The sequence below is a fragment of the Anarrhichthys ocellatus genome, unplaced genomic scaffold (assembly GCF_004355925.1).
Source record: "Anarrhichthys ocellatus isolate YVR2014 unplaced genomic scaffold, GSC_Weel_1.0 scaffold6, whole genome shotgun sequence".
NCBI lineage: Eukaryota > Metazoa > Chordata > Actinopteri > Perciformes > Anarhichadidae > Anarrhichthys > Anarrhichthys ocellatus.
The window spans coordinates 5,787,930-5,801,659 of record NW_022280036.1 but is presented as its reverse complement, the minus strand read 5'-3'; the positions used below and the strand labels follow the sequence as shown (position 1 = coordinate 5,801,659).

At 40.9% G+C, this 13,730-nt stretch overlaps 2 protein-coding genes across 4 annotated transcripts in view; both read left to right on the top strand.

The window, feature by feature from the left end:
* Positions 1-802: 802 nt before the first annotated feature.
* Positions 803-5,129, top strand: LOC116382963 (zinc finger and SCAN domain-containing protein 12-like). Its single transcript, XM_031846450.1, has 2 exons — positions 803-2,194; positions 3,486-5,129. The coding sequence occupies exons 1-2, from the start codon at positions 2,038-2,040 to the stop codon at positions 4,451-4,453; spliced, it is 1,125 nt and encodes a 374-aa protein (XP_031702310.1). The 5' UTR covers positions 803-2,037; the 3' UTR covers positions 4,454-5,129.
* Positions 5,130-6,475: 1,346 nt separating this feature from the next.
* Positions 6,476-13,730, top strand: part of dna2 (DNA replication helicase/nuclease 2) — a 12,248-nt gene continuing 4,993 nt past the window's right edge. Inside the window, exons 1-15 of one of the 3 annotated variants that reach the window (XM_031846448.1) lie at positions 6,476-6,840; positions 7,186-7,245; positions 7,865-8,759; positions 9,057-9,174; positions 9,441-9,590; positions 9,803-9,986; positions 10,136-10,284; positions 10,797-10,919; positions 11,013-11,241; positions 11,375-11,489; positions 12,094-12,250; positions 12,376-12,567; positions 12,708-12,965; positions 13,108-13,221; positions 13,359-13,468. In XM_031846448.1, coding sequence (XP_031702308.1) covers positions 6,811-6,840; positions 7,186-7,245; positions 7,865-8,759; positions 9,057-9,174; positions 9,441-9,590; positions 9,803-9,986; positions 10,136-10,284; positions 10,797-10,919; positions 11,013-11,241; positions 11,375-11,489; positions 12,094-12,250; positions 12,376-12,567; positions 12,708-12,965; positions 13,108-13,221; positions 13,359-13,468 — 2,884 coding nt within the window. In that variant the 5' untranslated portion in view covers positions 6,476-6,810. Of the gene's footprint in view, positions 6,841-7,185; positions 7,246-7,864; positions 8,760-9,056; positions 9,175-9,440; positions 9,591-9,802; positions 9,987-10,135; positions 10,285-10,796; positions 11,242-11,374; positions 11,490-12,093; positions 12,251-12,375; positions 12,568-12,707; positions 12,966-13,107; positions 13,222-13,358; positions 13,469-13,730 lie in introns of all 3 variants that reach the window. The other 2 variants (XM_031846447.1, XM_031846446.1) reach the window with 2 other exon arrangements.

Below are 13,730 nucleotides of genomic sequence, written 5' to 3'. Positions count from 1 at the left end.
TTACAGTAGACCTACTTTATTTCATTTTTGTTTTGTTTATATCTGGGTTCCCAAAAAGTTACTGATATTATCTAAAAGATGATGCAACCCTGAAGTACTTTCTTTTATTTTAGTCTGACTTTCTTTCTGAGAACTCTTTTGCACTTGCTTATACAGTGTAAACACACAGGACACAGTGTCAGAATGTGCACGTACCAGAACTATTTACAAGAGAGCCACCTGTGAGCATGTCCTCTTTATGAAAGCTTCATTTCACTCTTCTGTTTTACATTTTCCGTTTGGCTAACAGCTGAGGACACAGACCGGCTACCAAAACTCTATATTACTGGTGAAACATTTTAATTTCAGCTGGACTTTAAGAGTAGATAGATGGAGGTGTGGGGTCTGTGCAGAACAAGCTGGTCTGTCACGTTGTCCTGTAAAGTTTACATGATGTATGAACTTATCTCTCCTCTGCCATGTGTGTGTGTGTGTGTGTGTGTGTGTGTGTGTGTGTGTGTGTGTGTGTGTGTGTGTGTGTGTGTGTGTGTGGGCCCCCACTGGTATGTTATTGTCTGACTAACCACATTGAAACAGAGGACCTAAATCCTCACGTCTAAACTAACAATAAGCCATGAACGGTATCTCTGGTAAAACAAGCTAAAAGAAAAACATAGTAAAAAAATAAAGTTTACAAAAATAGAATACAATGAAATATTATCGGAATAATAATAAAATAAAGAAGCATAAATCAATTATAAGTAATTAATCATTAATAATAATTTGTCTGTAAAATATCTTTGACATTGTTTTTAGCATGGATTTAGGGAAGAAAGTATTTTCAGAAATCAATCAGTGCAACTTGTTGCACATCTTAGGTTAATAGATAATCATCAATATGCACAAAACTGAAGCTAAATGATACAACATAGGTTGATGATGGTACAGGCTGTTTGGGTCAGGTTTGAGTGGAGCAACCCATTTGTTTTGGTTAAGCAGGTTCACAGGCATCACCATTTGAGGATTGATAAGGAACATGAAGAGACAAACAAAGAACACCTAAAAATGAATTCTGTAACAAAGACTTAGACATGTATCCAGTTACTGAAAGTGAGAGCTATTGTTAATCCCACCTTGTTTTTAACAGCATTTATCCTGACAAATCTGATATAGTATCAGCACTTTCTGGCTGCAGCTCTGACTGAAGCAAATATAATCACAATTATATCGGCGTTGGCTTTTTAAAGTGTCAAATGAAGGTGCAGCAGTCATTAATATCATAGACTGTAGGTCTAACCTGGATGTCATCTCCTTGTCAACAACTGCTGCGCATCTGTTTTATTCTAGCCAAGGCAATTTGGTAGGCCATCAGGTCTAAGTAAGTCGTTTTAAAACATAAAACAGTCCTGAATGTGTTCCAGTTTCTGGTTTTTAAACTTTTTTCATTTAAAATGCAATGTAAATATCCTAATAACGTGATATAAACTGGCTAGAATCCCTGTTGAAATGGCCCACAAATAGGTATTTGAAATTGTTCATTCCTGAGGTCTTGATTCAGTGTCCTGTTTCATGGCCTTTGGGTGGCAGCAAAGCTCCAGCACGTAGAGGGACTGGGGCCATTGTGTGCCTCAGCAGCCAGTGTTGCCATGTCCGTTTATTATGCTTTTCCGTATTGTTACTTGTCATCCTCACAGCCCATCATTTTACTAGTTACAAATTAATGTTTGAATAGGGTAATTGTCAGCCCATGTACCAAAATGCATCATGAAGTCGATCTGCTTTTCTGGTAAATTAAAACACATGATTTCTACACATATCTCACACACACTATATTAATGTAATTCATTTAACTATGAAAGAAGTATGCTTGATTAGTAAATGTATTTATTTAAGCTTTCAAACCCGTCTTGTTCCAAAGATAGAAGGGTGAGTCTATGAGTGAGTGTCTTCTAATTTTAGATTGCTTGTTTCTCTCGCGATATCTGGCAACCCAGTGAGCAGCCAGTCTTCTGTCAGCCCGTCAGGAGACAGACTGGAGATCCTCTGTCACCCGCGGAAATGTTCAAAACAGATAAACTAAAAGCTCTGGTGAATGAGCGACTGAAAGCCGCCGCTGAGGAAATATTCATCATCTTTGAGAGAACTATTAAAGACTATGAGGAGATCGTTTTTCAGCAGGTGGACCAACAACGAAGCAGGCTGGCGGGGTGCAAAGGTAAGTTAACGTTAACGGCAGGACACACTCAGGGGTCCTGACTCCTGATTGAATCAGAGTAGCGTCTGTTGAGATGTACTGACTCCTTCAATCAGCTGGGCCACTCCTTAAATATGCTTTACAGGGGACAGCAAGTAGCGCCATTTTGCATCCCTGAAGGGGGAGGGGATGCAAAATGGCTGTCACTGGTCAAATGTACCACACAACGGTTTTGTTGGTCCTCGGGCAACAGGACGTGGAGCTGAAAGCCTTTGCACCTGTTACTTACCTCATTGCAACCTCTTTCCTGTCAGGTCGGAGAATAAAGAGGGATAGATGGAGTTAAAGTCAATGGGAACAGTTTATTTGCTATTTTAATATTAAAAATAGATGTCTTTCATTATAAAGTGGTCCTGTCTTAAGTCCATTATATGGCTCATATAACAAGTCCAGGTTTTTGTGCATGCCCAAAATATGATTAATAATACACACTGTGTTGCCAGTGCTGCTTATCTGATTATTTAGAATTGATGGTGACTATATGTCGAGTTACATTAACAGGCATGTTTGTCTCAGATTTTGTTAATGATATTATGATCTCTAGGCTACAGTAGAGTTAAACCCCCACATTGAAAAAAATCTTCACATGTGTAGCAAAAGAAGAAGGCAGTGAGTGATACAGTGGTGTATAATATGTGGTCAAACATGTGACTATAATCAGTTTGACTTGTGATGCCCTGTGAGACGTAGACAAATAGACAAAATACAGACACAGAGGCACTTTTACCGCCTTTATCCATCATCTTCCTTGTGGAATTAAAAACATGATGAACCGTGAACCCAAAACATCTAGTTGTTAAACCATTAACTGTGTATTTCATAATGCAGTACATTTCAAAAATAAGTGCTGAAATGAAGCTGGCTTATTGACTCTAAACTAATTTTAGACATAATTTCATTTGTAAGTCAAACTACATTGTTTATATTTGTTTTACCCTTTTGTTTGCAAGGACATCTCCACAAAGAAGACCCTTCTATGGCACAAACAGGCAGCCATTAAAAAACAAGCATCATTGCACCTGTTGTTGTCTTGGAAAGAAAGAGTGTAGTTGTTTTGTTGCTGTTCCCCGTCTTTTAATGAGCAGACTGCACATCATAACATAACCTTGCAAAATTATGACAGTTATATATGCTGGAACACATTGTGCTGCTCTGCCTGTCTTGTCTAGCGCTCTGCTAAATATTTACAAATCAAAATAACTGATAAAACTAAAGCTTTTTTGTTTTTTCTCTCGTGTGTGATACCGTCCAGCCCCAGTGCAGCTCTCTGTCCAGGAAGAGGCCCCTCCCTCTGAGCAGTGTCACTTTGAGAAGAAGCCTGACCTGCGTGAGGATGACCAGGAGCCCCCGCAGATTAAAGAGGAGGAGCAGGAGGAGGAACCGTGGACTGCTCAGGCAGGTGAAAATCAGCAGGAGGAAGCTGATACAAAAGACTCTATGTTCAATATAATTTATGTGCAAAGGAAGGATGACGACGGAAGACGGTTCCCACATCAAAACCTAGAGGTTGAAAATAAAGGAGACCATGTGCGCAGCAGCTCATGTGAACAGTTGAAATCAGAACCTGATAAAGAAGGCTGTGATGCATCAGAGCCAACCAGTGACTGTCAGATGAGTGAAGTTAGTGACGATGAAGGGAGAGACTGTGGAGGATTTCACTCGGGTGTAAACAGGAAGAAACCCCAGCAAGCTGATGAATCGGCAGACAGACCGTACACCTGCAGCGTCTGCAACAAGAATTTCAGGATTAAATCCATTCTAACTCGCCACATGAAGACACACACAGGAGAGAAGCCTTACAGGTGCAGTGTTTGTGGTAAAAGCTTCATCCAGCGCTCCTATCTACAGACTCACATGAATTCTCACTCCGGACAGAAACCGCACACGTGTAGTTTCTGTGGCAGAGGCTTCACACAAGTTGGAAACATGAACGCCCACATACGAATCCACACAGGAGAGAAACCTCACAGCTGCACTGACTGTGGTAAAAGTTTTAGAGAGAAGGCGGACCTCATCAAGCACACAATAATTCACACCGGTGAGAAACCTTACATTTGCACTGTGTGCAAAATGAAATTCAGCGCTCAGTCTAATTTAACGCGCCACATGAAGACTCATTCCGGGGAGAGGCCATATAGTTGCCCCGCTTGTGGGAAAAAATTCATTCGACGCTCCCATTTACTTATTCATATGAAGACTCATGCAGGAGAGAATCTGTAGACTGGAGACATGATTAGTTCCCGTGGTATTTACTTGATAATATCCCAGGTAGAGTGGACGAGGACTCGCATTGGAAGAGGAAATTGTATAAAATAAAACGTTTTTGTGTAAACCCATTTTATCTATGTTAGTATATACTTTTGTACTGTAAAATAGAAATGTTGTAAATGTTTCTCCAAGTGACAAAACATTTGTGTTAAGTGCGAACCTCAAATTTATTTTCTTTTGAACTTGTAAAACAAGGTTCTCTGAAGAAATAAAGCAAAACAAACAATGTGTTAGTTTTAATACTCTGCCAACCCTGACTCAGCCCTGAGCCAATGAAATCTTAGTGAAGATGTTAAGGCCAGTTACACATACTATGAAGTTTCAATAATTTCCTAAAACACCAGCCATTGTAGATTTTAGAAAATACTATTCAGACAGCAATGCATTTGTTGATTATTTCAGATGCTGATCTGGTGCTCCAGTAAGTATTTCCAGCATTACGTGGGATTGACTCAGTGCCCATGTTCATGGTAATGGAGGAACATGTCACCCAGTACAATAGTGTGGCTCACTGGTGTGTTTTTTAGGTTTTTGGACAACAATGGAGGTGTACAGCACAGATGAATGGGACACATCAGGCTTTGGCTACGCAGTACTTGTTAGTGGGATCCACTGGTGGACTCAAAAGAAATGCAACAAAAGTGCCCCTCTTGCATGCCGATAAATCATGATGAAGTTCCCTTCCAGTGGAGAGAACTTAATGAAGTGCCATCTTGTAGTGTTACAGGTGAAGGAAATGCCATATTATCTTTGTAATATGTTGATTTCAAAATCATATTTTGACCTAAGTTAGTCAAAGTTAAGTAGAGTACTCTGCTAGTGAAATATTGTCTAACTTTGGTATGTCTGAAGAGTAAGAGTTGTGAGTTTGCTCCAGGGAACATTCTTGGAAGACGGATCAAATTAAGTACTTGAGATTTCACTGCAATAAGGAACTTTTTTTTTTACTCCTAAGGAAATGATACCAAAGCAAATGTTGGCCAAAGTTGTTCTGCACTTGAGAACTAAATTTAAAGTCCAGATTTACCTTTTCCACCTATAGAGACATTTTAGATAGCTGAATATTTTGCATACCTGTAATCACTGGGCAAACTGATGGTGCAATAGTTTACAGGCTGTAGATGGAAAACGTTTGCACTTGAGAAAAGAGCATGCAATCATGTTAATTGATCCTTATTCACAAAGGCAAAACAAAAGCTGTTAGTTGAGGGATGGATATTCAAAAGCTAGGTAGAATTAGCTGTAAAATTAATTTGACCATGCTTCAAAGAGTAAATGTTGCATGACGACTGCAGGGAGAGGGCTGACTGGTGATCAGTTAGAAATACTGCTCAATGTTCTGCTGCTTCACAACCTCAAAGACTGAAGTGATGTTGGCTTGAAGGAAAGCCACTCTGTCAGTTTAGTATGATGCAGAATGCATTTCGTGACATAGTTGAGGGACACTGGACCAATGAGAGTTCATTATGTGTAGCTTATAAATACAGAGCTACCTTCTGATGGTTTAGTCCTCCAGGATGATTCTGGAGGTCAGCTGACACAGTTTCATCTGTATCAAAACAATAGCTCTTTAAATATATATATCATCATCATCATCGTCATCGTCATCATCATCATCAAATGTAGCTTTATCTCCAAGCAGAGTTCAACTATGTACAGGCCACATCCAGAATAACAAAAAAACTGACAACATAACAATAATATAGAAATATGTACTGGCCTTGATTGAATACTATTTTATGACTGCTTTCCCCGAATTACAAATAATTTCTAGTTTACAAATGTACACAACCAAACTATCCCTAAAACTGCATTATATACGAGGTAGAAAGGAATAATGTTGGATCAATTCTTATCACTACTTGTACCAGTACTTGTTTTTTTCTGTAGCTTTTAGCCGCTTTCCTCTCACACTTTTATTTTCTTGTTTTGGCGGAAGTGCATTGATGTAATTTCCGTTGCGCGAAGCTGAACTTTGGCGCCACATCTTGAACACTGGGAGAGACAGTGGAAACGCCATCAAAAAGATGGATTCAAACATTGAAATAGTGCGGTAGTTTAAACTGAAAATGAACGTTAACTAACGGTATCAGAGAAGTCCTCAATCTCCTGGTTGTGGAGATGTAGAGTCGTACGAAACTCAGCAGAATAAGCTCTCTTCGGATAGCTGTGTCGTTAACTCCGGTGAGGTTAGCTAAGAAGGTATCGCTACTAAACAGCTCGTTTAACGTTACCTCTGGTAGACGAGCTGACTGAGGGTAAGAAGGAGCGCATGAATACACGCGCCTGCGGTGGTTTAATCTGTCACCATGAACAGGACCAAACTGAAGAAAACCAAGGTGAGTACAGAAGGTTTAGCTAACATGGCCGTTGTTTTTCTACAACAGTAGCAACGACTTTACGAGGATTTTAACAGTAACGTTACCGAACCAGCCTCTAACGAGACAGTATAACGTTAACGTTAACGGTTAAATGTGGCACCTGCGGTAGTTTATTATGTCCACAGTCTCTGGTTGACTCAGTTAAGTCTGGTTTAATCATTATATATTAGAGGAACAACATATTCATACATTTATATACAAATGTTAAATGTGATGCTCTGTTGTAACTTGGTGTCTCATTGGACAACAGACGAATGTCTCCAGGTAAATGCAGGTAAATGTTTTCTTTGTGGTTTCTGTCAGGCACCTGGCGTGTCTGGTCAGAAGAACATCTCCTTCTTTTCCTCTCAAAACCACCAGAAGGTACTTTTTTCTTTTTCTTTCTTTTACTAAAGAAAAGAATGTCTTTGCAGTATTTTCAGTTTTTGACGGGATTTTCAAATCTTGATATTATAGCATAATAACATTATGGATCATTTCGACAGATTAAGAATTTGAGAGATCATTATTAGTAATGTGCATGTATTTACCAAATGGGTATATGCATATATATTGTTCATTTCACCTGGTAACAACAATCACATAAGAACATTACATAACTTATAACTGTAAATTTCTAAAATAGTGCCTTTAAGACCAGAATTAATTAAACATTACATATAATACCTAACATGTATAATTTCTGTGCTTTTTGTTTTGCTCGTGTTGGCAGCACTTTCTTCTTTTGTCTTTAAACTCATTACACACCTCTTTAAGTTGCTTTGGTCAAGGATGTTACTGATTTACTCATCTAATTGTTTTTACCCCTTATGTTTATCGTCTTCTGTTATTTACTTGCTTGTCCCTTTTCTTACCTTTTCCCTTGCTATGCACCCTACGCTGCAGTGCACTATTGTATTTCTCTCTCATTTACATAAACAGTGTACTACTACTAACGTTTAGCTAATGTATCAACATTTTCATTTTACTATGTTTGTTTTAGGCCTTGTCGTCTTCCAAAAAATTCACTGGCACTGCACTTGCCAGGACTGAACCTCTGATCAAAGATGGTGAAACCTCCACATTCAGACCCCATTCCCCCCTAAAGAGGAGTATCCTTGGGGACCTTGAAAACTTCCTGTCCTCCTCGCTTGATCTTTTCTCTGTGCCCGAGACCCCCAGCAGTCAGATCAGGCTCGATTCCCCTTCTCCTTCCAGAAATCCAGGTCGGCCGAGCCCCCAGCCCAGCAAAGAGGTGGCGAGCCTGGAGAAGCTCGGCCAACTGTCCCCCATCTGTCGGAGTCCTCGCTCCAAAGGGCAGAGTGCACGGAGAGTCATAACCGAGGAGGGAAGAAAACCCAAGTGGGAAGAGGGATGTTCTGGCTCTGTAAAAAGAGTCATCAGCCCTCCTCAAGCATCTCACAATGCAAAGAGACCAAGAAATGTCAATATGCAGGCACATAGATCTGTGCTCAGCCCCACAGGTAGCAATCTGAAAGCAGCGAGGTCTGTGATTGGCACTTTGAAGACGCCTCGTTTTTCAAGAGTCCAGTCAGAGGGTCAGTCTGAGGGTCACAGCAGAAGTACTGAAGTGGTCTTCAATGGCAACAAAAACTCTTTTGGGGAACAGAGAAAACATCAGAATACGATGAATGAACATGAGAAAGATTCTGGTTTTACTGTGATAACAGAGCAGAAAGCAACTGAGGTGAAGGATACTCCCACTCTCATTGCTCACATGCACAAACCTGGTGCTCAAACCATAACAGCTGCAACGAAGAGAGGTGCAAAGGGGGGAGAGATTGACCTTAACAAGGCAGGAGCTACAGTAACAGCAATGACCTCGTCAAATGAAGACGGGGACAATGTGGCATCATCGGACCAGGATCGAGCTGGAGGTAATTGTTTTTATAAAAACTGTTAACTATCACTATTTATGTTGTGACAAAAAAGCAGGCATGTTGCAGAAGACTCCCAGCCCTGCTTTAATGCTTTAATGTATCTTTCATTGAAAAACATGGAGTTCAGAAGTGTTTCTCCGAAGCAAAGTGTCCGTGTGATTGGCCCTCAGTTAAAAACATGGTGTCACCTACCAACAATGCAGCCTTTAAGACTAGGAAAACACAAGATTTAAGCTTTTTAAATGATTTTAATAATATATTGATACGTATACTTTTTTCTTTGTCGCACTAAAGAAAATACAGGAGTGACGTCATCGGGTCCTGTGGAGGATTTGTTGGACGAGAGCTGGTTTGCAGAGCAGATGGATCACAGTGAATGTCTTGTCACAGATGATAAATCAAAAAAAGCCCGGTGAGAGATGCATGAACAGAATTTTGCCGCATAGTTTGATTAGGTTAAGGGATGATAAAATTGCTCATGTCGATAATAAAGGAGGAAATATGAGCACTTGACACAGAGTGTATGTGGCTTCAAGCACTTGACCTGGTGACCAATAATCTGCTGACAAGCTGCTATCTGTCAGTTGATCCCTCTGTGGGCAGGTGTTTCCATTCATTCTGATTTTTAGAAAATGATACGTGGCAGATGTATGATATATTTCCTCTCTGTTCATACAGTAAGGTGCCAGACCATGTGATCCTTTCTGGAGGCCTAAACAACCGCTACTGGGTTGTAGATGTGGAGGAGAGGCCTGGCCTCAAAGCACTGACCATCTCATGCTCCAAATCTCTACATCCAACTGAAACGTGTCTGTTGAAAGATGGATGGTAATACCTCGTGTTAAGGTCTTCTGTTCTGTTCACATTGTTATTCAATTACTTACTTTCATCGTGGTGTGCATCAAACTTCTCCCCACAATGCCCGGATTTGTGAAAGTAGCACTGAATTTTCTGTTTCTTTGCCTATGTCTTCATTGTGCGTGTTTGGGTGTCTTTGTCTTCATATCCGTCTGAAAGTATCATTCCTTTGGTATTTCCAGGGAAACGACGCCCGTTTGTTGTGGTGCTGTGGTGCATCTAGAGGGCTGCTCTGATGGTGGATGCTGGGTAGTGGACAGGGAGCAGGGCTTCCTGGTTTTACTACCTGACAGTCTTATCTCAGGTACCAGCATCTCTAACTCCATCCGCTGCATGAGACGTGCAGTACTGGGAGATATGTTCAAGGTAAAAAGCTTTACAAATACTATTAATATCAGTACCTGTTTTTATGTTTGCTGATTATTGTGTATTGTCCCTAAATCTGGGCAGTACACTCTCACACACAATGCTATACTCTTTACCTTCTCCTGTTCGTTCTGTTTGCTGTGATGCAGAGTTTTGACGGCGGCTCGAAGCAAATGCTAAACGGCACCATGGTCCATGAAGTCTTCCAGAGAGCAGCTACAGCTAAAGATTTTTCTTTGGAGACACTGTCTAAGATGGCGGACCAAGCCCTTTGCCGTCCTCAGTACCTGGGAGACATGTAAGCGGACCGATTATACCCTACCTCTGTGGGTTTTTTCTGTGGACCCACTTTTTAAAAATGATCAAGTGTCTCGACCCAATGCAGAATAGACCTTACCTCTAAATCTTGATAAGAGCGAATTCAAAAGATCTAAGTTTGATAAATTACAACTGTGCTAGTTATGAGTAGGCTGCAATTATCAGAACAATAGCAACATTCAGGCTCCGCCATGTGGCTCAAAGGTGTCCTGCACATGTTAATGTTAAAAAGGAAGACTATGGAAGACATTTATTTGGCTAATAAAATCTCCAGCGACCCACCTGCGGGTCCCAACCTAGTCTTTACACGGTGCCACAAACCTTTAATGTGTGTAATGATACGGTTCACAGTTGTTCATAACAGAGCACTTGAATTATGAAATATAGAAACAACGGAGAAGTGCTACACAGTTTTCATGTGATGTATCCACTTCATGTTTGTGTGCATATTCTTTGTCTTATTATGTTTGTGTTTTGTCCGTTGGTCTCTAGGTACAGTTTGGGTGTAAGTCAGGAAGAGATGAAGCAGGAGCTGCATGATTATCTTCCCTCACTGGAACATTGGGCAAAGGAATACCTGAGCTCCCCAACACCAAAAGCCATCAGCCTAAAAATGTATGTACACACACACACACACACAGCGCTAAAGATTTGTGAACAAAACTTTATTAGCTGTTTATATGTCAATCTCTGTCTCGATGAACTCAGCAACAGCAGATGTCAGGACTCTGCAACTGTTGTCACAATAGCAGAGCTGGCAGACATAGAAGAAAATGTGTGGTCGCCGAGATTTGGTCTGAAAGGGAAAATCGATGTAACGGCGCGGGTTCGAATTCAAAAACCACGAAGCGGTAGTCACAGAACGTCGGAGGAGAGGACTGTTCCCCTGGAGCTGAAAACTGGAAAGGAGTCAAACTCGATAGAACATCGCAGTCAGGTTGGTGGACCACACGGGCTCAACTAGGTAGATGTGCATATGTAGACTGTGAAAAGGCAGGTTTACACTGATGCACGCAAATTTAAACAAGTCGACTTTCAAGATGTCCATATAAGTGTGTGTCTGTGTGTAGGTGATTCTTTACACTCTGATGAGCTTGGAGAGATACAATTCTGAAGCTGGCTTCCTGCTTTACCTCAAGACTGGCAGCCTGCACCCTGTAGTGGCCAGCCACATGGACCGCAGAGGTACAGTGCTCCCACATGAGCTTTAACAACTTGCCCAACACCAGTTTTAAACAACCATATAAAAATAGTATTTTATATCATTAATAATTGTAGAGTTTTAAGCATATCAGGCGATATATTGTCCCAGAAATAACTGCGATTAACTCTTTTCTTAAGACCATTTTAGGCTGCTGATATAATATTAAAATAGCATAATAATGCAAGTACACCCTTTAAATGAGCAATGAACTTTTAATTATTAACGATATTCAGGAATTGGAATGTAAAAAAAAAAAAAGAAAGATATCCTAAATAAATAAAACTAAAACAATAAATATCAACTGTTAACAAAAATGTGCAAGTAGATATTAGTGAAAACTGCTGTTTATTCTGTTATGTCCATATATTATATGATAAGTCGATACAGTAAGTGTTGTTATTGGCCTATATAATCTTGTATACATGTATTATTAATTATTTACACATTTACAGTGTCCTTTCAACTAAATTGTGTATGTTTCAACCACAACACAATGCTGCAGTGAAACCAAAGAAGTCTTCTTACATTCTTTCACTGCAGCATCTCTGCCGTCGCCTTTATTGCTGAACTCTACATTTATTTCAGAGCTGCTGAAGCTGAGGAACACCCTGGTTCATCACATCCACAACTGTGTGGAGAAAGAGGTGAAGCGGATCCGTTTGTCTAAACCTCCTGACATCCTGACAGACAGACAAACCTGTCAGTATTGTCCTCAGAAGAGAAACTGTGCTTTATATGAAAGGTAACTTTTTTTGAACTCATGTTGCAGCTGTGGGAATGTTAAGCATTATGATTTTTATTAAACTTATCAGTCAGTTAAACTTGTCCTCTTTTTTTTCTCAAAACTTGTCCTCGCCCTTCCTCCAGGGTGGTCGATGGCAGCTCTGCAGACGTCTGCGGGGATGTTGTGCATGACTTCCTACAGCAGGAGACGGGTCACCTGATCCCACCACATCTAAGCTATTTCTCTCATTGGCTGCTGCTCTGCTGCCTTGAGGCTGCCAGCATGGAGGCCAAGAATGGCCGAAAGCGCGTGTGGCTTCAGACGGCTGAAGAGAGGTAAAACTCTGGTCTCTCAAATTTTAGACATGTAAACACTCCCAGTCCAATATATAAAAACGTGTGTAGAGAACTAGCCCCTTCATACTGTATGTAACGGTTAATACAGAGTATTTGTTTCATCTGACCTGTGTTTCTAGTGAGAAGAATGGGAGCTGTGTCGGGAATGTGCAGCTCAGTGGTCCAGTGACCGTGCAGTCTGAAGGGGTTTTCCTCCATCGTTTCCAGCGCAGCAGCATGGTGCCTCAGGAGGGTTTGGCCAGCAGCGGTTTGGCCAGCAGCAGTTTGGCCAGCGGGGATCGCATAGTTGTCAGCGACCAGAAAGGTCGACTGGTTGGTTTGGCAACAGGATACCTGTGTGAGGTCAGCAGGACATCCATCAGCTGCACTCTGGACAGGTGAGAACGAACCCACATATAACTGCCATCTGAAGTATTTAAGACAAAAGAAAACTACAGGAGAGTGAATTGTTTGGATTCCTCTTTCACCAGCTGCTCAGTTGAAGTCACTAATCCGATTTACACGTTGTGTGTTTTATAGAGACCTGTCCAAGTTCAGTGGTGTGTTGTTTCGATTGGACGGTGATGAAGGTGTGGTGGGCCTCAGCACTCACCTCACCAATCTCTCCAGGCTGATGGAAAACTGTCAGGACAGGTAGCTGCAGTAAAATGCAATAATGCAAAGTTTTGATTTTATAGAATGTATGGAATGGCAAAATCTAAATATTGCTAGTAGGCCATTAACTAGGTGACAGTTAAAACAATAGCCTCAAACATTTTATATGTGTGCAGTGATCGTCTGAGGGAGCTGGTTGTCGACCTTCGTCCTCCAGAGTTTATTTACAACCTCAGTTCTGTTCTGCCAAGAGAGGCCAAGGACACTGTGGCCAACATCCTGAAAGGTGACTAAGCTACACTGCTCTGCTCTTCCACTCTGCTTGTCTCATTTTCTTTCTTATCTGCTTTCCTTTACTCCGTTTTATTCTGCTTTCCATTACTGTGTGGCACAATACTATAAATGAGCAACTTAAAATGATATGCACACTTCCCCGGAAGTTTTGCGTAGTTGTAGTTTCACATTTAAATCAATAATAGAACATTTTCTAACAATGAACCCGTGTGTGTGTGTGTGTGTGTGTGTGTGTGTGTGTGTGTGTGTGTGTG

Coding starts and splice junctions, on each gene's coding strand:
- LOC116382963 (XM_031846450.1), top strand. CDS start 2,038: ATGTTCAAAACAGATAAACTAAAAGCTCTGGTGAATGAGCGACTGAAA. Junction 2,195..3,485: donor CAGGCTGGCGGGGTGCAAAG/GTAAGTTAACGT, acceptor GATACCGTCCAG/CCCCAGTGCAGCTCTCTGTC.